Raw genomic sequence first — 24,251 nt, forward strand, 5'->3', positions numbered from 1 at the left:
GCAGGCCAATGTGTTGGGCAATTGAAGGTTATCTTGCAGGTTCAAGGTGGCATAGAAAAATCGAAATAAACGAATTTCTAATTATCAAAACATGCAGCAATAATATCTGGTCCGAACAGAGTATGACCCCCTGTACTGGGAGTCCAGTGTCGTCACACGAATTTTGACAGAAAAAAGTCTTGCAATGCAGTGCGAGAGTGAAACCTATTCGGTCATCTTTATTACAATGTTGCGGCTGTCATGAGAAAGGGAGGATGATGGAAACGTGAAGGTGGTCACTTGACACAGTCTCGCTAAGCCAAGTCACCTCGTCCGCACGTAGGCACGCACAATCTTCACGTCTTCGAGTGGCTGGTCATTGCTGTTTGTGGGGACCCGGCCCATACGGTGAACCACTGTCATGCCCGAATGAACGCGGCCGAAGATGGCGTGCTTCCCGTCCAACCACTGTGTGGGACTCAGAGTGATGAAGAACTGGCTGCCATTGGTGTCCGGACCGGAATTGGCCATTGACAGGACCCCCGCTCCTGTAGGGTTGGAACCAAAGCAAGGACTTTTCACAAATGCTTAAAAAATTTACCATCCCTCAAAGCGCCAAAGCTAAAAGTGCGTCCAATCGATCATCAAACCTTCAAAGACAAATCAGAAACTAAGAACGAACCCATGCGACAATTTTTTTGCTTTTGCGCACTGAGTGAACACATCTACGAATGATCTAAATGTCCACCAACACATGGTTTATGAGAGAGAAAGGTATGCCATCGTACCCCTTCAAGATCAATGTGGGTATTGTTTTATCTAGAACCATTCTTTTTTCACAATTTTTCAAGTGACCGTTTTGACGCGGTGAAAGCCCGGTTTCGTGCACGTCCTGTGTGTCCAGAAATCTTATCAGAGCTTTTCGGACGACCAACTGGTCTATGGGGAAATGCATTAGTTTTTTTTTTTTTTTTTTTCATTAGTTTTTTTTTTTAGTTTTTTAAGCAAAGAATAAATGCAAAAAATTCCTTTTAAATCTTTGTGAGACTTTTTTTTATATAAATTTGCATCAACATATTGTTCCGCACGCGCAATCGGGAACTAGCCTCATTTAGTTATTTGGCACGAAAATTTCAAACAACCCTCAGCCCCGATTTCTACTAGAATATCATGCCGCCGCCGCTGCTTAGCATTATTCGGGCTGTTGTAGAAGTGCCCTACAGCGGTATAGAACACAAAACGCTGCAAACGTGCAAGCATTGACCTCCGAGTGCATACATACCAGTATGCTTGAGCTCTGGGTGTATTTCGTCCTCGAACGTCTTGCCGTAGATTGATGCGCCACCCCTACCTGAACAAACACGGTAACAACAACAAAAACGTTTATTTTAAGGCCAAACCAGCCAAACGTTCGTGCTCGGCCCACTACACAATCCGAAAGTGGTAGCGCCACAATCGCAACGACATTCAAAAAGAGCGGTCACCCGTCGTCAACACATGCTCGATACATCAGTCCTGGATAATCGCCTCACCCGTGGCCGTGGGATCACCGCCTTGAATCATGAAGTCAGGTATGATCCTGTGGAACTTCGCGTTGTTGTAATATCCGCGCCGCGCCAACTCGGCAAAGTTGCGGCACGTGTTTGGGGCGTGCTTCCAGTAGAGCTCGACGTTTATGTCTCCCATGCTGAAACAGGAATGGCACCGGCGTGAGCGTTGTTCGCGGTTACTCGTGAAAGTGAGACGCAGCTCGGCCAGCAGTACAAACTGCAGGCGTGTCTCCGCCTTCGACAAGATCTTCGAACGTCCGAACTCAAGTAAGGGCGAAGTGAAAACCTTAAACTTACGTTGTTTCCAGCGTTACGTACGGAGGCTGCCATGATTTGTCTGGGATGCCCGTCATGTTTGAGCGGCAAGTAACAAGACGAGCCAAAAGCCGTCATCGAAGTAACACGTGTAGCCATAGAGTGAAAGCGGGCTTTTCGAAGGCAACATTCGGGAAAGTTCAGCGGGTTCATAACTGCGATGTAAAGGAAGCGTATATTCAATTTACGGACGTATTATTGCATTATTGCACACATTTTCTCTCTGTCTAAAATACTGTTGTAACATTTTCAAACCAATTACCATTATGTTTATTCTGTATAACGAGTAAACCGCTGAAACAGGAATTATGGGCTCTGTTTTCATACTGCCAGTCATGCATCATATAAATCTGAATGATTCGCAACAAATTATATATTTTAGTGCACCTTCCTTTCGGTTGAATCAACCCCATTCTATGAGCGAGAGGTGTCTTTTTAAAGAAGGGGGGGCCGTGCATGCAGTCAGCAGACCGCTGCGCCCGAAAGGAGTGAGAGAAAACTTCACTTAAAAAAAAAAATTAGTCCAACTTCACTGACCTAACGTCGCAAACGCTGATGTTAACGGCAAAGCTGCCTGGAATTTCCTGATCGCAGGGCTAAGCTTCATAGAACTCAAATACAGCAGATCGATTCCAGTTAATTTCGATTCGCAAATCAGCAGATCGATCATCGATTCCCCCTCCCTTTTCAAGTTCCTCTCTCTCTTTCTCTAGTCTGCAAGGCGGTCTTTGTCCACTTTGTTGCAGCCTGGCTGCCCTCTATGCCATTTCCAAATGCAATGTCACGCTGTTTCTCGGGGACACCCGAAACACACCTCGCCCTTCAAGACGCTTTGTGAAGCGAGATGCGTCGCGGTGGGTTTTGAGGTCTATCTGTCTTTACAGAGTATGGGTGGGATAATCAATTGTCCAACATGCAGCGCCCGCCTTCCACTGCAATTATGCGCACTGCCTAACAACGTTTCTGCAGTTTGTTGGAATAATATTGAGGGCAAATATACAACAATAATAATCTTTATTGTGCTGGAAACGAAGGAAAGTGGTGGATAAGTTCAGAGAAAGAGGGGCCGCCCTGGGTGGCGTGCTAGGCGTGGCTGATAGGCACAAAACTGCTAATTGGTAGTGTGACAAAACATGTTTTGCCAAGTTCAGGCAATCAATACTACAGCAACTACAGTGCGCTACATGGAAACTACATGAATTGATGGGCCGAAAGCAGCGACTGCTCTTGCCATAATTTTATATCAGAGTCAGCCCTTAGCATTAAAAAGTGCGTATGAAAGCTGTTTGAAATTAAGAACGCGATTAATTTTAACAGAGTTGAGAGGGAATACAAGAAAAGAGGCCCGGAGCCAATGTACAAGTTTTTCCAACTATTTATTGTCAAAAAAAAAAGAGTTCCCACCGGGAGACAGGAAGACTTCGCGGGTCTACTCTCCGCGCCTCCCCCTTCCCAGGACCGCCAGCCTTTTCGCCAAGACTTCTGGTTCGTCCACGAAGTCGCTCTCGGAATCGGGGCAGGGCAAAATATGCACCAATGGGATGAAGCGGATGGTCGTTTTCGGCTGCGGGTACTCTTTCAGCTCCACAGGGTGCGGTGGGTCTCCCAGCGCGGCAAGCTTATCAGCAGCGGCCTCCAGACATGGTATACGCCTCGAGCTTTGCGATCGCTGCGCCACCTGCCGCCGCTTCGCCGCGACGCTTACGGGATGTCCGCAGCGCAGCTGATAGCGGCTCATGCAGTGTTTTGGTTCTCTTTCGCTTCTTTTTGCCTTTCCACATAAACATCTTGTTGTTGTGATGTCTGTAAGCAAATAGTACGTTTAGGGCGGTTTAAAAAACAGCTGCGTCCTAATTAGAGTTGTTGAGTGCTCTAACGCCAACAAGAGCTAACCGGGGACGCGGTACTAAGCGCTTCTTCGCGTTGGCAACGGCAGCAGCATATCACCACTGTCACTTCCGAATATCTCAGGCGCAAGTGAATTTTACTGACGCCTCGTTTAGACCTGATATTGGCACAGCCCATGAAACACAAGTTGTCTTGAAGACGTCTTGAAACAGCCTGAAACAGCTACAATCGTCTACCTCTACGTGAAGACATCTTGCAAACGTTTACCGCTAGCAGTTTTGAGAAGTTTATTTGTAAACGTGTAAAAGATGTCTTGCTAAGAACAACACAAGCATATGCTACACCAAGAGATTTTAAAAACGTCGCTCAAGAGAGGTTTATCCGGAGACATGGTAAAGAAGTGTTACCCGAGCCTATTTGTTTTTTACACGTCTTGACACTTTGAAAACCACTCATGATAAATTTACTAGAAATGCTTTCCTTGACATTTGCGCTTAAATACATCTGAACACTCCCCATCTCAAAACAAATTTAAGCACACACATGCTCTACACTTTTATAGTAAAAAATCCAAACATCCAACTTTCACAAGAAAACACCAATATTTTCTATCTCTACTATGCTTTTTCAAAAACATCCAAGCCAGATTCTTTCTTTGTGATCCATTTTACCCGCCGTGGATCTTCAAATCTGCCGATTCAATGAAATCACTGCAGCTATTTTTCAGGTTAAGGCCTTGATTGTTGTAAATTGTGCTGCTAAAACCACATTACTCTTAATTTGCCCTATCTCTGGTCCTCTCCTCGCAATTCATGAATTGCACCGTATGCGGTACTGTGAGGGCTGGGCGTGGAGGCTGGGGCATTCACGTTGCATGGTGAGGCGAATGGGAGTTATTTAAAGGAAAGCGTTTATTTGAACATTATACAACACAATTGACCACACCAGAGGTGGGCACAAATGAAGCACAAACAAGCAAGCATGTCCCAGACCTCGCATGGGCCTGGAGCTGCGTGGTGCAATGGCACTGAAGGTGACGCTACTGATCACCCAATGACTACGGCACATGTGGCTGCTCGCACCCCGCCCCAGTTTGGTTGACCACGTCTCGTGGACAGTAATATCCGCACGTTGTCCACAACAGGCACAACACTGATACATGCGGGGGAAACACTGCTGCACGCTTCACTCGTGCACCAAGTCATCTAGGCGGCTAGACAGCCAATAAGCGCATTGTACCATTTAAGCTGTGGCTGCACTGACTGCAGAGGTGAGTCTACACTGTCCTGCTTCCTTGCACTGGCAGTTTCATGCACACTGAAGCATGTTAAGGGCCTTAGCCTTGGCTTCGAGGTTCGTGAAAGGCGTGCCAGTTGTCCTTGGACAGGAGGTTGCCGACACCCTCTCAAACAGTCTCATGGAGCTGCATGTGGCACACAGTATGCCACAATTGCTACGCAGGAAGTCCTTGCTCGTCTTGTAGCCAAATGCTGAATGGTCGGTGCTGCTGCAAAAACTTTCAGGCATGGGCTTTTGTCCAGCTGAAGTACATCGATGCCACTCACGAAGTGGTCAGCCAGGTGCGGCACAAGTTGTCCTTAATCTCTTATGGTACCACAGATGGCTCGAGTTGGGCGTTGGCTGCTGCACAGGTCGCGGCTGGTTGGCGCTGTTGACGGGCTTGGAACCTGTAGGTGGCTGGCTCACGAGCGTTTTTTACTTTTTCTGTCCATGGACAAAGTTTTGGGCATGCTGGGCTTGCTGTTGGCTGGGCTGAAAGTAGTTGGCAGGTGGTTCACCGACGGTATGAACTCTTTCTGGCTGTTGAAGGAATTCTGTATGTGCTTGACTTCCTTTGTGTAAACTGGCTTGCCAGAACTTGGTTTCGCCACACACCTGCATCAAGCGTACGGCATCCGGGAGGCTCAGAAAGAAGCGGAGGGGGGCACAGAAGCCGTACTATTTGAATGGAAGCTCCTGGCCTTTACTCGTTTTGAATTCGCACAAAAGCTGTAGAGTTAGCGGTTGCTTGGCTCCGATGAGCAAGGCACGGATGATGGCTTTGATTATGGCACATTACATTCCCCTTTGAAAGCCATGGTTCACTTGGGCCCCTGAGTTTTTAGGAACTGCTTGCCTTCTGCATCGTACCGGTATTAGCTCCGACTGTAGGGCAACGCGCTAGCAGGTAAACACGGAGCTTCATATCAGTGATATGGTCAAGATCATCGCTGTGGCAAGCAAAAACAGCTCTGTGTTCGGCCAATGTACTTTTTATAACTGCGTGCTGGCTGGGAGTGGGCTGGCTGCGAAGCGGGACGATGGAATATTGGGGTGATGGCGCGCGAACACCGCGTCGGATGCGACGGTGTCATGCGACAGGGGCACTTCTTGAGGGCAATGTTTGGGCTACTAACACTTGCTATGGCGGCTGCTCTGGCAAAGGCAACGGATCATGTTGCAGGCAGTCTTTGGCACTGTGTCTGGCAAGGCTAAGTACGGTGGCTGGGTCTAGCGTCAAAGGCGCCGCGGCGGACTAGGCAGAAGCCTTCGCTTCAACCGGGGGGCTAGCTTCATGCTGCTGCCGAATGTCGGCTTCCAGTCACCGAATGAGCTCTTCTTTGAAACCGGCAGTGTCCAGCTGTCGCCGTGCCAATTCTTTCCGTATGAGGTCGATGAATAGGCGCGACATTGTCACTGAGACGAGCCACTCCCACACAATTCCCGGCATGATATTCCGCCGAGCCGGATACACGCAGGCGGTCACACACAAAACACAATCTTGCTGAAGCCAGCAGCTGCCAGCAAGCAAGCGCAGACGTGCACAAGGAGGCGAGCGAGTGAACGGCGCTAAACGCTTGGGCGAGGAAGACAAAATGGCGCACTGGCTGTCGAACTGGTCCAACGTACGGCGAAAGCCGGCTTAGTTACCGCGTTGGCGTACTTGCGTGGTTGCACAGAGGCTCGGGCATCTACTGCGCAAGATGTGAGGGCTGGGCGTGAAGGCTGGAGCATTGAAGAGGCGTGGCGAGGCGAATCGGACTGCAATGTTTTGTTCGACTGTGCAACAGTGAACCACGGCGACCACGGCCTTTTCGGATCCCGCAGAACTATTCTAGTTCACTCTACGCAGAACGAGCGCACAGAACAGGGAACGAGCGCGTCCCAGACCTCGCTTGGGATGGAGCTGCGTTGGCGTAATGGCACTAAAGGTGGCGCAGTGATTAGCGAGTGATTATGGCATAGGCTGGAGTTCACAATGCACACATCAAGCAGCATCTTCCGGAGCTAGAAAAATGAACAGCTATGCACGCAACTGGGAACACTTGAGATAGCGAAAGTTATTTTCTACCAAAAAGGCTCGCTAACCTTCAGCGAAGCAGATCACCCCATGGAGGAAAAAAAAAGTTTTCTTTTTCTTCCTCCATGGATGACCCTATTCCACCTTTCTGGAAAATAACTCGTTGCTTCCTTGCTCCACACAGTGCCGAAGATAGGCAGGGTGCCCGATAACGCATGGGCAAAGTACCGAAGACTTAAAGAAGCATTGTTTACAGGCGCAAGTCCAATTAATCTAATCCAAAAATTGTAGAAGCGAACAACAGCTGATGATGATGATATTGCGGTTGTACCCTTTGCAGCGGGCGGGTGAGAGGTCTCGACCCTAACCAAAAAACAAACAAACAAAAAAATAAAAAATAACACTACGCACGCACTCTATATACAAGAGCTCAGGGCCCGTGAAGGCCCAGTGGCCGAAGAACCCGAACCCACCCTCCTAGTCCTACGCCACACTACGACCCATACTACTGTGCGCCAAGGGTCGCCCTCTTCCACTTTTCAAGGCGGCACTTTGTCCGCGCCACAGCGCGCATGTCCACTGAGCCACCCTCCTCAAACCCAAGAGCAACATGCAGAGGAGTGTTGCCATCGCTCCCCACGCCCTTGCGGTCTGGTCCAAGCTGATCACACTGGAGGACCACATGTTCCATCGTTTCCTCCTCATGCACACACGCACGACACAGGACATCCTCCACTGAATCGTCCAGCCTCTTCTGTCGAACTCGCGTACGAAGTGCCCCCGCTCGAGCCTCAAAAAGGAGCGTGCTGCCCAGGCTGTTGTCATACAGCCGGACCGAGCTGATCGCACGTTTGTGGGCTCTGTAGAGGGCCAAAGAAGATTTTTCGGAGCAGCTGCGGCGCCACGCATCCGACTAAAACCCGCCCGCGACCGCCGCCAAATCAGCCTAAACGCACCAAACTATGCTGGCAACGCTGTCGTTTTTGCCTCAAAACGTCTGGTGGCAGGAAGTGTGGCAGGGAGGGGGAAGTGAGGTGCTCGGCGTGCGGAGAGGAGGAGGAGTCTTTGGAACACGTCGTGCTAGAGTGTAAGGCGATCCAGCCCCACCAGCCTAGTGGAACTACACTAGAGCGGGCGCTGGGTTTTGGATTCAGCAAACCGCCAGGTGGCGGGCCGCAGGCCAGTGAGGCGAATGGTGGAGGAGACGATGCAGCGGTGGACATTGAGTCACAGGCAGAGACCACCGAGCGGACGAAGCGTCGTCTCGAAAACTGGTTTGCAGTAGGGAAAAAGAGGTGTGGCGTCGTAGGCTAGGACCCGTGCGGAACATTTTTCCGAACGTTGTGCTCCGCCCGTTTCAAAGGGAACAGCCATCAAGACATCATCATCATCATCATCAACGTCTCCAACTTTGGTCTGAAAAATCGAGGGCCTTTGGCCGTGCTGACAACATTGTTTTGCGCATTTCTCGTTTCGACTTAGCGGCCGGACGGCCTGTGCGCCTTCGTGGTTTGGAATCGCAGCTTTTACTCCAACTGAAGTTCCTAGGGTCCTACTGAGCCTCACGTCAGTCTGCGCCTCAGCTTCGAAGGCGCAAAGTCGGAGACTTCGCTAGCTCGGTTTCGTGGCCGTCAACGTCGGTGGTAGCAACAAGGTCGTGAGGAGGTAAGTGTTTAGACTTGTCACATCGCCCTTTTCATACGGAGAAGAAAACACACACGGTGATGTTGCCTTTAGTGTTCGTGGTAGAAGTGTAGGCTAATTTCAAAGGGGATAAGCTACGTGCCATTTCTTGCGAAAGCACACCCGAAACACACGCTAGTGTCGTAATGTTTTTCTTTTTTAACTTACAGGCTCATATGAGTAACTGTTAGCTAGAATCTTCTGTGGTGTCACTATGCTTACCACTAGTGACAGTTATTACATGGAGGCTTACTACGTTAACAGCCGTAGTAAGCAGAACATGGGTTTTATATTGCACGCACAAATGTAAAGCAAGCAATGTTTCGGAGATATTTATTTCGTATCATGTGTCATCGAGACGCCGCTCACTGCGCTTTCGTTACAGGGGCTGATAAATTTCCACCACAGTCCCAGCATGTGTACGAGTCGCTGATCGATGACCTGCTCCGTTTCTAAGAGCCAGACCTACCTCAAGAGACTGCTTGTCCAAGCCTTGGCATACAGGGTGCCACTGTTCTCATTTCGGATGTAAGTGTTTCGCCGAATCTGCGCTCCCGATCCTGTTTTTCGTAGACAGTGCAGTGCAAGTATATTTCTGTTGAGGAGCCACATATATTTGTGGCGCGCGTGCGTGTGTGTGTGTGTGTGTGTCGATACAATTTGCACATGTCCTCACAATTTCTGTTCTAATTAAAAAAAAAACAGAATGGAGAATTTTCAGCGTTTGTATGCAGGAGTTGGAAGATAGAATTTATTTCACGGAATGCATGTCATGACTTATTCTGTTGGAGAGAAAGCGCAATAGAGATACTTAATGCTTTCAATGAACAAATACTGTGTAGCATGTGGTGGGCCCACTTAACACACTCACGTTTGATTCCCGACAGTTGGTGTTGAGTGTACGTAATGCAGCTGCTTCTCTTTTTCAATTGCTATAATCGCACTACAAGGGTTGCTGAGCATGGTCGTTTTATAGGTTATTGAATTGCTAAAGATTGCAATTTACTAACGTAATTGCACTTCAGCAGAAATTTTCTCAAGCAATGCAAGTGTGGTTTCGAAATTCCAGGAGTCTCGTAGGTAATCAAAGAATAGGTAGCAATCGCTACTTTTCGCTAACACGGGGCACTTCTTGGCCGGTCCCACATCACTAGACGAGAATATTTCTCGCATTGCTCATGCTATAGTCATTGTCCTGAGCCTATTTGTGTACACTGTAGAACGAGAACTAAGGCCTGCCTGCTGCATTTGCGATTGCTGCTATCTTGCTTTGTCCATATCCATTTGTTGCCCCTGGGTTTTCTTCTCTCACACCCCTCCACTGAGTGGTGTCTTCTTCAGGCCTCTCGTTCCTTGGTGGCATTGTCATAGGTGTGAGCAAGCTTTCATGCGGCAAAAGGTGCTTTTGAACGAGTAGGTCATGCCAAATTCTTTGATGAAAAATTAATCCTGAAAGCAATGTTTGACTTCGATCTTTACGTACAGGTGCCGTCATAAGTGGAGCACGGGAGCTGCAGCCGAATTGTATCGGAGCGCCGTGTAGCTGCACCGGCGGTAAATGAAAGCACGAGAACACGCATGCACGCCTGCCGACGGCGATAGTCCATCTGTACTTCTCAAACCACTTTTTTTAACCTGGCTTCAAGCATTGTTCGCAGCATACTGGTTTCAGTGATGGTGCTGATAGCGTACACACGTAAAAATATTTGAACGAAAAACTCACTACAAATTCCCATGACAGCGCGCCGCTTCTCCGGCAGCTGGAAGTGCGCCAGAGACGCTGCCAGAATCATCTCTGCTATCAGCGCCGTCGCCGAGAGCGGCACTGTGCTGCGAGCAATGCTCGAAGCCAAATTTAAAAAGGTGTTTAAGAGGTATAGATGGGCCATCGCCGTCGGCAGGCGCGCATGCGTGTTTTCATCCTTTCATTTACCGCCGGTGCAGCTACACGGCGCTCCGATACAGTTCGGCCACAGCTCCTGTGCTCCAATTATTTATGACGGCACCTGTACACAGTCATAGACTAAATTTTTAGATTGTCCAATCATTCAGACACGTCAGTGGCGCTGTTGTCCACCCTATTGTGCCAGTCTATAACGACATCTGAAACTTAATATGCTGAAGCCATTCACCATCTGATTTTTCTGACTTTTTGTTTGCTGTGACGAGAGGTTAAAATGGCAATAACCGCAGGATCCCCATTGCTGTTCGCTTTATCCTACAGCTTTCAACTAGAATTTTCATGTACCACCCTCTGCTAACCTCTTTTTTTTTTTACTTCATATTTTGGCCATGCAGCATATGAAGAAAAGATAAGACGGTAGAAGAGAGAGAAGGGGTACAAAATTACAGGTAGTCAGGAAATTGATGCCCACAACGGAGAAACTTGTGATGCTTCCATGTGAAGGAGGAGAAAGAGCAGGCTCAGAAGAAGTTGTCCAGTGCCAACCTCCTCTGAGCCTGCTCTTTCTCTTCCTTCACATGGAAGCATCACAAGTTACTTCGTTGTGGGCATTTACTGTGCGTTAGATATCTGCTTTTGGCATTTCTTTTTTTGCTCCGACCCTGGTTTCTACGCACGATTATTACCAGTGAGATTTCGTTCTCCGTGTACATTAGTTTTTTCAACTGCTCTCACATTCCCTAGAAAGTTTGAACAATTGGTCAGCTTGTTCATTCATTTAATCTTGCATAACATATTAACTAGAGATGTGCAAACAGGAAATTTCGAACTGTGCATAAAATACAAATAGCAAAAACTGACTGGATTGAATGAATCAAATATATTCGAATACAGATATCTTTTTCATTGTTTATAGAGTTTTTAAAACAAAGTGACAAAAAAGATAACTTAGGCAGTTGTCAGGACCTGAGGCATTAGAATATTTATGTATCGATAGGAAAATGGTACAAAAAATGGCAAGTAAATGGCAACCACATGCAGCGACGGCAAAACGTAACTCAATGGGTACAGCAAACTGGTAGTGTGGATGACGGTGACAAGCGAAAATGTTTATAACCAGGTTGCTAAGGGATTCGACAGCAGAAGGCGACGGGCTGACGCCGCCGCTTGCTTTTTGCTGGACAGAAGCAGCCCACAAGTGAGCAGCAGCGACGAACGACGACGACGGAGGGCATTGGCGGCAGTTTGATCATTTCTTTCACTTGTTGCTGTCACTCGTGCTATCTGTTTGGTGTACCCATTGAGTTACAGTTTTCACGTCGCTTCTCGCTGTCACTGCGTGTGGTTGCCCCTTAAAAGATTAAGACAGTATGGCAAGGCAGCGGAATGAAATTTGGCACACCCTGCCGTGGAAAATGCGGTTTCCTCAACATGTTGTGACCAGAGAAATTATACAGTTGGCTACCATTAGTACAAAGTCCGCAACAAAAAAACAGAAGGCACAATAGCGTATTGCTATTGGTCCGCAACAATCTTCTCTTCTTGGTTTTGTTTTGTTGCCTATTCGAATGTGACACAGCTTGCCGTGATAGTTCAGACTTGTGGTGAAAATCGAAGCCTGAAGCTTTCACCATGCAAACTGTTGCTCGGAGCTGTGCGCAACAAAGAAGGTTGAGGGGTCGATTTCGGTTTCAAAATCGCCGGTTTTTGCTGACCGCTTGCGGCGTCCACACGCGTATTTCAGCCGTTGTATGTTGCATCTTGCTTTCTTTTTCAGCAGACTATACGGAAATGGTGTTTTCAAGAGGTCGAAATTTTGAATGCAGTTGGCTTTAAGTGCCCGCTTGACTCCTGTGGTTTCGTGTGGCCGTCGACTTTGTTGTAACCGAACGAAGAAGAGGGCACTGGAGATAAATGAGATAGAGCAAGCAGGAAGGCGGAGGAGGAAAGTAAAATGAAAGTGTGAAAGGGAGGGCAGTACACAGAGGCCACGCGAGACATGCTCAGTGGCACCGAGGCGCTGTGAGAAAACGCCAGAGTAGCGTCTGCGTCGTGTGTTCACTGATGACACGATCACTTCCTGAGACACAGCAGCTACAGCTGTCACCGTGAAGACTGCAGTTCGCACTGCGCTCCAATTTTGCATTAGGGAGTATCGTATTCTGGAGCCATCTTTTTTTTCTTTGATGATTATTCCTAGCACAGTGTTCAGAAAAGTTTGCAGTATCTTAGTTTTGTATCATGTTTACTTTTAGCGCACCCAATGCAGATATGCTGCTGCCAATAATCTCAGAATCACACACCGTAAACAGCTCACTGCAATTGAAGAACAAAACACACTTGGTCTGCCGACAGTATTCAGCACATTTATTTTGCATTCCGAGTTTTCGAATGATACTTCAGCTTTATGTGCACAGAGAGCAAAGGTATCATCAGGCTGGACTACAGTGTGCCAGTGTATTTTTCCAACAATGCTCCAACCATACACAAAAAATCGCTGTTTCTGAACCAAAAGAAAAAAAAAAGCTGTTCTTTGTTTGCCCGCCGCTTTTCTTGTTTTTTTTTTTTGTCAGATTCATAGCTTGTTCTATTTCACCCGTTTGGAGAATGCAAAAATTTGTGGATGCTTACCTCAGGTGTCACATACACCTGATGGAACATAGCTCGCACCACATGAAAAAGACAGTGAAAACGTGTCTGTTACCAATGGCTGGTCACACAAAAAGAAACATATAAATGCGGGGCTTTCTTGAAAGAAAACTAGCAGCAAGCCACACAGTCAGCAGCAGCGGCATGACGGAAAAAAGCGCGCTTACCCACCGAAAGACAGCGTACCTAAATAACAATATGTTGTCACCAATACTTAACAAGAGATTAGGTCGAACACTGTATACAAATCCGCTTGCATGCATTTAAAATTTGCCGCCAATCTACCATGCTGAAGCAACTGCTACAAGCACATTCATGCACCATGATTTGCTACAGCGGATTTCGTGTTTTTGTGGATTAATACCATGCTATTTTGGCTTTCTCTATTACCATTTCACATTTGCTTTCTTTTGAAGCTTAACAAGTACTCAGATCGCAATAATTGTAAGTGGCCGCTAAATTTATCGAAATGTCGATGCTGGTCTGGTAACATTGATGCAAACAAACATTCAAGATGGCGGCGCCCATGTATGCTTTCTGCAGTTGAGTTATCGAACCCAAATACCGCTTATTCATTAGTTACGGTCTATATTACGCTGTTTTTGAGCTTACGTGACGCACCCGAAGCCGGAAAAGCTTCGGAGCCTAGTGGTTCTGTACAGTTATCCTGTGTAAAGTACTAATATTAGCCAGTGGAAGAGGCCGAACTGCTTACCGGCGTTGTCGCACGTCCCGTGGCTGTAACTTGGTTGCTTCATTGGGGCTCTTCGATTTACAGTCTCGGACTCACCATGGGTGGTCCGCGGGTAGTCCGAGGATTCCCCGAAGTCATAGGGATACATTGGAAAATCGAATGGCGGACTGCTTCTCGGGGAGTCCGCGGTGAGTCCGAGACTGGAAATCAAAGAGCCCTACTGTTTGCGGTTGCGCCGTTGTTTTTATAATACTCCTTGGATGTTCAGGCATGATTTGCAGTAAGTGTAACTTGCCTTGTGGCATCGATTTCGTTAAAAACTACGTAGAATGACCGTTACGATGTGCCGATATTCGGATCAAGAACTTGCAGTGACGATGCGATGACGATTGGATGTCTTGCGAGTAACGATTGTTCGAATCAGTTAGTGAGCGACGATTATTCTCTAAACATTTAAATTTGATTAAATCTGATTTTTATGGCGTTAAAATTTACGAGTAAATTAGTGTTAACGTATGATCCTATTGGACCGCGGTAAGGCGAGGGCGACACTCGCAAAAATTGCTCACTGCATCGGTGGCGCAGCTGGCTGTGGTGCGGACGTTCAATGGGCATGTGTAGCGAAAATAAGAAGTTCAACACTGAAAGCGTGCGTAATAGCCGAACATAATAGACAGGACGAGATTGCAATAGACGTTTGCATGTTTTGGAACATGCAGTGAGCACCGTGCTTACACATTGGTTGACTTCCACGACCAAACGAATATGGTGCTTTTGGCTTAAGCTATCACGTATTACTTCACATGGAGTAACCTGGAATGCTATACTCATGCACTGCAGGGTTTCGTTACGTTCCAATGTCCATGCAATTAATCCAATACCAGCACCCCACTGTCGCTTAGCTGAATGCTGGGGAGTGCCACATTTTATCAGAAAATGTGATGTGTACCTGACTATATCAAAATTTTCCTGTATCCACAGTACAAACGTCAGGAGTTCCTCCACCACAATTTCATCTGGCTAGTCTTACCTTCGAGTGGTGTTGTAGTTGCCAAGGCCAAAATGCATTGGCTAGGAAGCTATACACAAGTTTATGTATCTTGCCTATGCCACTAGTGCATATGCATACAACATATGCTGGCACACATATATACATGCACCAGCATATATGCTTACAGAATGCAATGCATGCCGGATGAGAAAAATTTGTTTACCTAATGTGAATCGATGTGGTAGCGCTCGAACAGTCACTAAGCGCTGCTTAGGGCATGTGTAGCATGCTAAGCACTGTGTAGTGACTGTTACTTATCTTGTTTTGTGCAACTAGTTGAGCCACTATTCTGGGTTCAACACTTCATGATGACCTTGGCATTGTTTACTCTGCGAAGTTCTAAAAGCGTGATAATGAGCACTAATATCAGCTGAATTACATGGCTTCTCTCCGTGAAACTATTGGAAGGTGATAAAGGCGATACGCTGCCCTACCACCAGACGATAAGGCCATGTAAGCTGGATCCTGACTATATATACCCTAGCCTCCTCCTCTTACTGCCGTTTCTGTGCAGTTACTGCACTCTCCATTGCTTCTTGCAGCAACTGCTGGGCCTAGCATACCCGACGCCCCTGGGCATTGCCTACAAAAGCTCGTTTGCTCACTTAACATTCTTTCGCTCTAACTTTTGTTATGCCCTGGATGCGGTCTAACTGAAGGGAAAATGTTTGGGCGTGTTGGTTCATACTCTCACGAGAAACATAGCGCAGTAAAAACAGAATAAGTCGAGGACGGGACAAGTGCAAGGTTTCAACAAATGCTTTATTGCAGGGCCAGCACATATAAAGACATCTGGCTCGTAAGAAGAGAAAATAAAAAATAAATAAACAACAAAAGATGAGACGAAACCCGCCACACGCCGCCTACACCAGGAAATAAAGCTCTGGCTTCGATAAAGCCACAGACAGTCTACGGACACACTGATCACCAGAACATGCTATCTCACTTGCTTCCACAAGTTTCTCGTCAGCCCAGAGCAGTGATAATGCAAAACAATTGTCTGGTCGTACATGGGATAACAAAGGTTTCCCGATACACACAATTTACAATGGGCAACCAGGTGACTGTTAGTGGGATCAATGTCTTGTTCACAGCCCTGAACAGGCTTTTGGGCTTGTGCAGGTTAACCTGCCTAACGCGTGCGCAGAAACCGGTCTGCTGTAAGCTGGTACGCTCTGGGCATCGTGTTGTCTACAAAATTTCACTCTAATGTGGCAGCGACTATACTGGCCAAACAAGCAGATATTTGAATGTCCATTTAAGAGTACAATAATAAAGCAAGCAGCGTTGCCACTGACGGCCAGCGGGCTGCCCATTGTAAAAAGTGCGTATCGGGATACCCGTGTTATCCCCTGCACGACGAGATGATTGCTTTGCATTACCACCAGTCTGGACTGACGAAAGAACTTGTGGAAGCAGCTGAGATGGCATGTTCCGGTGATCAACGCATCAATAGACCATCTTATGGCTTTACGAAAGCTAGAGATTTATTTCTTGGCGTAGGCGGCGCGTGGTGGTTTTTGTCTCATCTTTCGTTGTTCGTTTCGATGTTTTCCTTTCTTTCTCTCCTATTATGAGCCAGATGTTTTTATAAGCGCAGGTCCTGCAATAAAGCATTTGTCGAAAGTTAGCTCTTGCCCCAGCCTCACCTTGTCCTTTGTTTCTACTGCACTGTGTTTTCTGTGTGGTCTAACATTGTTACTCTCTTTTTTTCTGTCTTGCACGTCACTTTTTTGTTCCATGCCCATTGACTCCACAGTTTGACAAAATAACAAATGCGATTCGATAAGGTAGGGCACCTACCAAGCTTGGGCTAAAATTTATCCGTACTACTTGCATCACTACACACCGTCAAAGCCGCCACTGGCTCGGGGGAGGAACCGCACCCCGCTAAGGAGAGGGTGGAGAACAATGGGCGGGATCACGACTGTGCTTACAAGAAGATGTGGACCTCACTAATGTAAGAAAGTCATGAAGTGGTGCAGCTTCTTATGTGCGACAGTTACGAATAAGTAGAATGCCGCTGTTTCTGTTCCACATCATCATTCCTTCCCTCGGTCTTGCCATCCTTGTCATGCTGGCCAGGCCATCCAGCAAGATGAAGAGAACACACCTCCCTTCCAAAGGGGCAATGTTATGTCACCCATGCCTCATTGACATGAAGCCTCCATTAAGGAGTGCATGTGTGTTTGCTAATGCATACGTGAAATCGCAGTGTGCCCTGCAATCCTTTAAAAGGAGAAATTGATTTTTTTCCACCTGCAATCCCTTGTCTAACTCTCACTGCACATTTTTTTTTTCTTTTGCCAGCAGGGAGCCACAAGCCAGGTAGCAACAAACTTGGTGCAGATTGGTACCACTGGTGTTGTGTCCCTGGAGCGAGCCAAGAACTTCTGTTCGTGGTCAGCGGGGTAGAGTGTCTCATCTGTTTGAGCAGTGGACTGGAGCCATGGCACTTGCAGAGCAACAAGAAGAAAGCGATTGTTGTGGAGCAGTTCAGTGACATTTTGTACTGATGCCCTGCCAAAGGGCACAAAGAAAAGTTTTACGAAGAGTTACTGACACTGCTAAACTTTTTTCTTTGCGTGTACATATGGCAGTACTTCGTGGTGCCTTGCATCATTCAGCACTGCATTTTATCATTTTAGCTCTGAAAGAATTTCTAGCTCTGTTATAAGGAATTTTAAGTTTACATTGCTGTCAGCACATATATTTAATGAAGCTTGCTTTCTTTTCCGTACAGCAGTTAAAATTTGTAGGTTAATGCACGGAAGCCATACTTGAGCTGTAATGCATACCATAGTTGCAGACTATCAGCTAATTAAACCAGTTGGTGCATTAATGTTGTCTAAGACTTTGCGCACGAAGGCAATTTTGTTTGCCTTCATAAGAAAAACGGCTGCTCTAGAAATGCACACCTCGTGCAACTGTTTTAATGGCAGCGGCGGAGTGAGGAATGAGTTTAAAAAAAATTGAGAGGGGGTTTATGAAAAACAGTTTTGCTCCGACCGACTTTATATACAGTGACCTCCCATGCTCGCCGATGCCAAATGTTTTTTTTCTCCTTGTTTGGCCTTTTTTTAGTTCTTTCCTATGCCAGTGCACCAGCTTGTGCTGCTTGTGATCCCATTGAAGCATTGTGAGCTATTTGTCCGGCCTGTTGTCAATGGTATTTCGCCTCCTCCTGAGTTTGTTGCACTTATTATAGGCTCATTGACACTGCACCAAGTACATCTGTGGGCTCGACAGTGCGCTTCAGTGAATCGCTTTCTAAATGCGAAAATATTACTTGGTATGTTGCGAAACGCTTGCACCCGGTCGGTGTCCACAGAATGCACATTCGGATATTGTCTGCAAAAAGCGTCCACAACAGCTGACAATTTCCTAATGCATTCCTAACATTCCACGTCACAGAATGGTGCGCACATCCATGGAATTCCATGGATGGTTGTTCCATGGCGTGGACCAGAAAGAAATAAACAAGAAGCACTTGGTGTGCACTGGTGCATATACTGCTGCAGAAAAAGAAACATTTGGCACTTGGTCAATTCCGATTTCCTTGCAACACGCTCCGTAAGACGTGCAACACAATAATAAATGTGCATTCAAATAAATTGCTCCCGCAGTCTTTGTTGGCCCTCTGCTTCAGTCGAGGCAGTGCCGCAGCAGCATGGATAGTGATTCTGTAATGAGTGGCTGCACCGAGTGCACTGTCAAGATTGTAGGCTATAGGCGGCATTGGCGGAATGCTCGACAACAAACCGAGCCATAAAAGACGCTGTCGCGCTCTCATCCTGTTAGAATATGATGAGATCCTGTGCAATTTTCTTGCGTTGCACTTTGAGTCAACCCGATGGTTTACTGTTGCATACAGCTGAGCAAGGCCAGCAGCGGCATGGCAAAAGCATTTTCTTTTTGTTTGGTTCTTATCGCTTTGGTGTACGGGCATGGCTCAAAAAGATATCATGAAGATAACTATGTGTACGGTTCTCATCGCCGGCCCTGACCAGGGCCAACTCTCGTATACCCAACTTTGCAATTTGTAGGGCTGGCGAGCCACCTTGAGGACTGTGCTACACGAGTGGCACAGTTTATGTGAAAGAGCCGCAGCCCCTGAAGAAGTTTGGATCAACTAGTGCTCCTGCAGCTGGAAAATTGCTATGCTCCCGCGCAAGAATGACGGCATTTCCCTGCTTTAAATGGCCAATTTGGAAATGGTTTGCACAAACTCAAGCGTTTCCTGTCAAATTTCACATGTGCGCAAATGACCGTCACGCCAAAAGAAAGCTTCTCCATGTAGAGCCAAGGTTAGTAAAGGTTATGAATGTTTGAATGAATGGGAATGCTCAAAAATTAATAATGGTAGTCGAGCCAGAAAGTCTGGTACCCGTGTGGTTTAGTTGTATACGTTGACTTTTCCATTGGTGAGAGTCAGGTCTGGACGAGCCATTGTATTCTAGGTGCTAACCGGTGATATACATACTAACTAGAACGGTCGGTTGTTATTGGTACAGGCACTGCATTTCGTGCCAAGTGGCACGAGCAAAGTGAAGCTGGTGAGGTTGGAGATTATTTAGCACCACCTGATGTAGTGCGCCGTCCCTACCCAGCAATTTTCAGCACGCTGGCCCTCATTGTCGCCGGCTGCCATGGGAAGGTCGCTATCTATGAAGCCAGCCTGGTTTTAGCCGCAGTGCAGTAAAAAAAAACAGCGCAGAAGGAAAGATCCTTTCATTCATCCTCTTCACCTGACCATACACATAATCCACATGGATTATATGTGTATTGTTGTTGAAGTGCAGTTGCAGCATGCCAGGATATAATTTTGAATGGGTACATGTTTACCTCTCATGGCCATTGCTATTCTTTCTGGTGCCTATAGTTTTGTTTTGTACACCTCATTGTAACCACACAAATGGCGTGTACAGTGCATTTGTGTAAATAAAATTTATTTACAAGTGCGATTCCTTTTCTTGTGTTGCACCTTTTCAATATAGTTTGTATCTACTTGTCCAAGTGTCAGTCCTACGAGTAACCTTCATCGCCAGGTCCTGCCTAACAGATTAAAATGAAAATATGGCAGCAAAGCAAGTCATCAAACCTACTTTATTTTTCACTAAGTGCATACAGAAAATTTTCACCGAAGAACTGTCTGTTGGTCTGTACACTAGCTGGCCGGAAAGGCCTCCATGGAAGTATTACAAATTGAAGGAGCTCCCATTCGTAACATGACTGGGACAACAACTCGACCGAAATGTTACAGAGGTGGCACAACTTTGCACTGCTACTGAGAGCCTTGCCTACCTGTCTGCTATTTTTGTCTGAAAAGGCAATATCTGGTGTACACCATGGTTTGCTCACTGTTGAAAACAATACCCCGAATTCTGAAAGGCTGCAATAAAATAACACTGGCCTTTCAAAGCAGCACTAAATTTTTGAGTCTTAATATTATAAAATCTGAAAGTAAAGGTCCTATATTGGTCTATGTAATTGAGCAACCCCGACAGCTGAAACTTAACCCTTTTTGTGTGTGTGGGAGGGGGGGGGGAGGCTTTGTTCAACTTGTGTGCCGAAGCTGCACATGCACCTTGAAGCACACCAAATTGGGGGCTATGGATCAATTTTGACTACTTGGGGACCTTGAAATGTGCAGCAAAATCTCTACACAACGGTTTTCTTTTTTGCCTCTACCAGAAAAATGGCTGCCATGGCTGGGATTGAACCCACATCTTCGATCATGGCAGTGAAACATCCTAGCCGCTGGGCCATTACAGTGGGTAGTACATAATGGTTTTAATTTAAACTGGATCTATTTCTTTTCAGCAGAAACGTAATTTAAAACAGAACAAAAAGTGCTTTTGGTAATTTTTGCTTGCATCAAAATACCTGCTAAGGTTCCCTACAGAACGCACAGCTCCTTAAGTTGTATCAAGTGATAGAACACATGGCAGATCCTGAAGACGTTTTTCAGAAGATCGCAAAATAGAGACCCACGATTAAGGCAAATGTGTTATCCAAACTTATATGGACCGAGCTTTCAAAATGTAAGTAGTGAGAAAATGCGATACCCTGGAACACATGAATGCAATAGCCTAGGAACTTCTAACAGCACCTCTAAAGTGAGTGACCTAGCGTAAATTATGCTGTGTTTTTCCTATTTTGATTATGCCTGAGGCAGGGCCACATTTAGTCAGGAAAGCCAGCTTGCAACTGTGACGTCCGGCTGGATATCACAGGTGCCACGCATGTATACCTCAGTTAACGCTATTTTGCTACTATAGAGAGAAAATGGCAGATTTATGCTGTACGCTTCTTCTATCCGAAGTGCAATTTTACCGTTCTAGGTATTCAAAATTTACGAACAGAGCTATAAAAGTTTGCTCTGCCATACAACATGCAATCCTTCAAGCTTCACCACAACGAACGCCTGTTCGTTGTGGTTTTGTGGCTTTTCTGCACGACAACTAAGCCTTGCAAGAAAGCCTAATGCAAGCAACACCTTGAGCAAAGCCAGAGTGGTACAGCAGTAACTGAAGTGGAATGTTACCTGTGCAAAGTTAATAAGCCGGAAAGAAGTGTCCGGCCAATTGGATGGCATGAACGAGAAATTGAGTTATTACTTGTTGGCTATGCCTCGGTAGCATACTGGTCCTAGTAGGCATGCATAGCAAGGGCCTTATTTCAATGACTGGAAGGGCTGCAGCCCGTCAAATATATTTCTATTCAGAGCATGTTGAAGAACCCACATGTCTCCAAGAAAATGTGTGCCAAACTTTTTTCACTGCTCCAGTCTCTTATTCACCTTTTTTTTTTTGAACCATTTCTAAATCAGTGCACAAACTCTACATGTCAGGTTGTGATTAACCGATTTATCTTTTCTCTCTCTTTGAGCTCTGCTTTCAAAGCTGTAATCACGCTAAATCAATGATATTCAGTCGAACATATTTTATTCCATCTGCAGTCACTTTTTGTATTCGTGTGTGATTTGTGGCACAAAATTTGATATTTGTACACCCCTGCAAAAAGGCGTATCGCAGGAGTAGTAAATCTAATTTCTTTGAAGGAAGTGGAAGTTTTTTTTTCCCCAATCTGAAGCAGCGCACACAGCATGCTTTTTCTGTAAATTGCATACCCTCCATTATAGAAAAAAAGAATTTGGCAGTCGTTTGACTTCAGTGTGTGAGTAGTAGCGCTTGAGCGGGGGAAGCACAGTTTGATTATCGTTCTGATTTTTTTTTTTGTTTTGTTCAGACTGACGAGTGTGACAGCATTGATATCAGTTGAAATACTTTGCCTGTCCACCCGTGAGACTATTTCGCTTGCAGAGCCAATGCACTGCACGAGTACGAGGCAATAAAGCCGCAAAGGCCGGAACCCGGATATATATATATTGTAAGAAAACTAAGCTTGAGCTCCCCGCTTCTCACAGTCGGTGGCTGTCCTCTTTGCTGTCTTAGTAAATTGACCACTGGTTGTGCTCAGCTCTCTTTTCCCAAACCTTCACGCCTCTACTCCAGTTAAGACGAACTCCATGAATAGGATGAACAACACTTTTGCTTGTTTGCAACATCCACAACGCAAAAACCTCAGCTTAAAACAAATTTCTGGTAATACATATTTTTACGGTTTCCTCGAGTTTGTCTTAACGAGCGTCTACTGTATATATGCTCTACCCTGCTCTCCTTACTGTCGTTCTCTGTGTATCCTGTGCAGCTACAGCCCTTACTAAGTGGGCCCAGATGGAACCCGCTTGTCTTTAGCGTGTGAATGAGACGCAGCATAAGTTGCTCTTCCTTTGGTTTTTTTTTTTTTCTTTAAATGGCCAATTTGGAAATGCTTTGCACAAACTCAAGCGTTTCCGTCGGAGGGGTTCGGCTTTTGAGGCACCAGACACGTGCATGAATATCTCGTGGTCAGCCTCCCTATTGCGTGTGCACTAATAATACCCTGCCCTTGCCAATCCTCGAGTGGGCACGTGCCATTCTTCAGCACACTTGCACACAGTTTGTCGTAAGAAGCATGCTAAGCTCCTTGTTAAGTGTGTGATGAGACACCCTTGACTTGACAAGTTTACATCAGCCAAATGACCTAAAGTATAAGGGACCATTTGAAAATGTGCACTTTTGGTAGAAAATTACCCAGGCTGTTTCATTGCAAAGGCTGTAATTGTGTACCCAAATTGATAAACAAAAATAGCGGAAGGAAGCTGTGGTGTAATGGTACATTAAGTTTGTATCAAATGAAGGAGAATAATATGTGAGACCCCTCTTTATCAATCTACTCTAAGGAATGTGCTTTCTTAGATAAGTTCTTTTTGTGTGTGCTTTGGTCGAATGCTTGTGGCCTTTTGTTATTGCTTCTCTCATACATGATGGACATACCCTAAATAAATCAGTTGCAAGTAGCGTACGTCCTGTTAGTTCAATCCTGGGTGATTTGGTATAAAACAGCGCCTCATCCTAACGCCAAATACAAGCATAAAACAGCGCAGCACTTTTCTGCTGTGTATGTCTTTGTACCTACCTTGCTTAAATTAATAAGCGATGCAGGCATCATAGTGGGTAGCACAAGCCACATGCAGTAACTAGAGCTTCTATGTACAGTTAAAATGCCTTGTCCGTTTCCTTGTTCACCCTTCGCACTAACTTAAGATTACATGCTTTTTTAGATTCTTCTAAACGGAACACAAATGCTGGCACACGTCAAATTATGCAACGACTAAAGATCCCACAGGCTAGAATACACTACAAATTCAAACAGACTTGACAAGCTGATACACTCCAAACATACCGAAGCGGAGCTTGGAGGCTCTATTAGAATGAGGTTATTCATAGAAGTCCTGAGTAATTAGTCACTAGGCATATATTCCATCATAACTACGAGATAAAAGTGACGGCCGGAAGCACGCCGGCTAATACACGAAGAAGCACAGGCACCAATGTCGAAAGCTTGCAGGGAGCGTAAAGCTCGCCTTCCACTCTCCGATTCCTTGGCACAAACGGGTGGCGGTGCTGCACCAAATGCACCAAGGTGAGCCAACTTCACACAAGGATCGCACGGAGAACACTCAGCAGCAGTTTGATGAAAGCAACCAGCAAGATGGGCACATTTCCGGCGCTGCACAGTGGAGATCGGCTTCTTCTGTAGATCGGCTGATGCGCGATACCCGCTTCTAGGTTCTGTAGTGCTGGGCCGTGCTGGGCAGCATCACAGCAGACCGCAGCGACTAAAACCCACGACCGGAGCCGGTCGTGCTAAAACCCGCCCGCAACACGGTC

General features: G+C 46.3%; 1 protein-coding gene and 1 long non-coding RNA gene across 2 annotated transcripts; one reads left to right on the forward strand and one right to left on the reverse strand.

The window, feature by feature from the left end:
• Positions 1-190: 190 nt before the first annotated feature.
• On the reverse strand, positions 191-1,986 carry Cypl (peptidyl-prolyl cis-trans isomerase-like 1 Cypl). Its single transcript, XM_077690812.1, has 4 exons — positions 1,827-1,986; positions 1,512-1,666; positions 1,262-1,330; positions 191-527 (listed from the first exon to the last, which is right to left on the reverse strand). The coding sequence occupies exons 1-4, from the start codon at positions 1,880-1,882 to the stop codon at positions 304-306; spliced, it is 504 nt and encodes a 167-aa protein (XP_077546938.1). The 5' UTR covers positions 1,883-1,986; the 3' UTR covers positions 191-303.
• A 6,483-nt stretch (positions 1,987-8,469) lies between these two features.
• On the forward strand, positions 8,470-19,937 carry LOC144159375 (uncharacterized). Its single transcript, XR_013320284.1, has 3 exons — positions 8,470-8,658; positions 9,062-9,204; positions 17,284-19,937. It is a non-coding gene; the product is annotated as an uncharacterized LOC144159375 (long non-coding RNA).
• The last annotated feature ends 4,314 nt before the right edge of the window (positions 19,938-24,251 follow it).

Source organism: Haemaphysalis longicornis, unplaced genomic scaffold, assembly GCF_048455015.1.
Source record: "Haemaphysalis longicornis isolate Haplotype H1 unplaced genomic scaffold, Haemaphysalis longicornis Haplotype H1 scaffold_10, whole genome shotgun sequence".
In the NCBI taxonomy this organism is placed as follows: Eukaryota; Metazoa; Arthropoda; class Arachnida; order Ixodida; family Ixodidae; genus Haemaphysalis; species Haemaphysalis longicornis.

Bases quoted from the DNA above. Each gene is read 5' to 3' on its own strand.
- Cypl (XM_077690812.1), bottom strand. From the start codon at position 1,882: ATGACGGGCATCCCAGACAAATCATGGCAGCCTCCGTACGTAACGCTG. The intron at 1,667-1,826 runs GTAAGTTTAAGG...TTCCTGTTTCAG, and splicing joins TACGTAACGCTGGAAACAAC to CATGGGAGACATAAACGTCG. The intron at 1,331-1,511 runs GTGAGGCGATTA...GTGTTTGTTCAG, and splicing joins CGGTGATCCCACGGCCACGG to GTAGGGGTGGCGCATCAATC.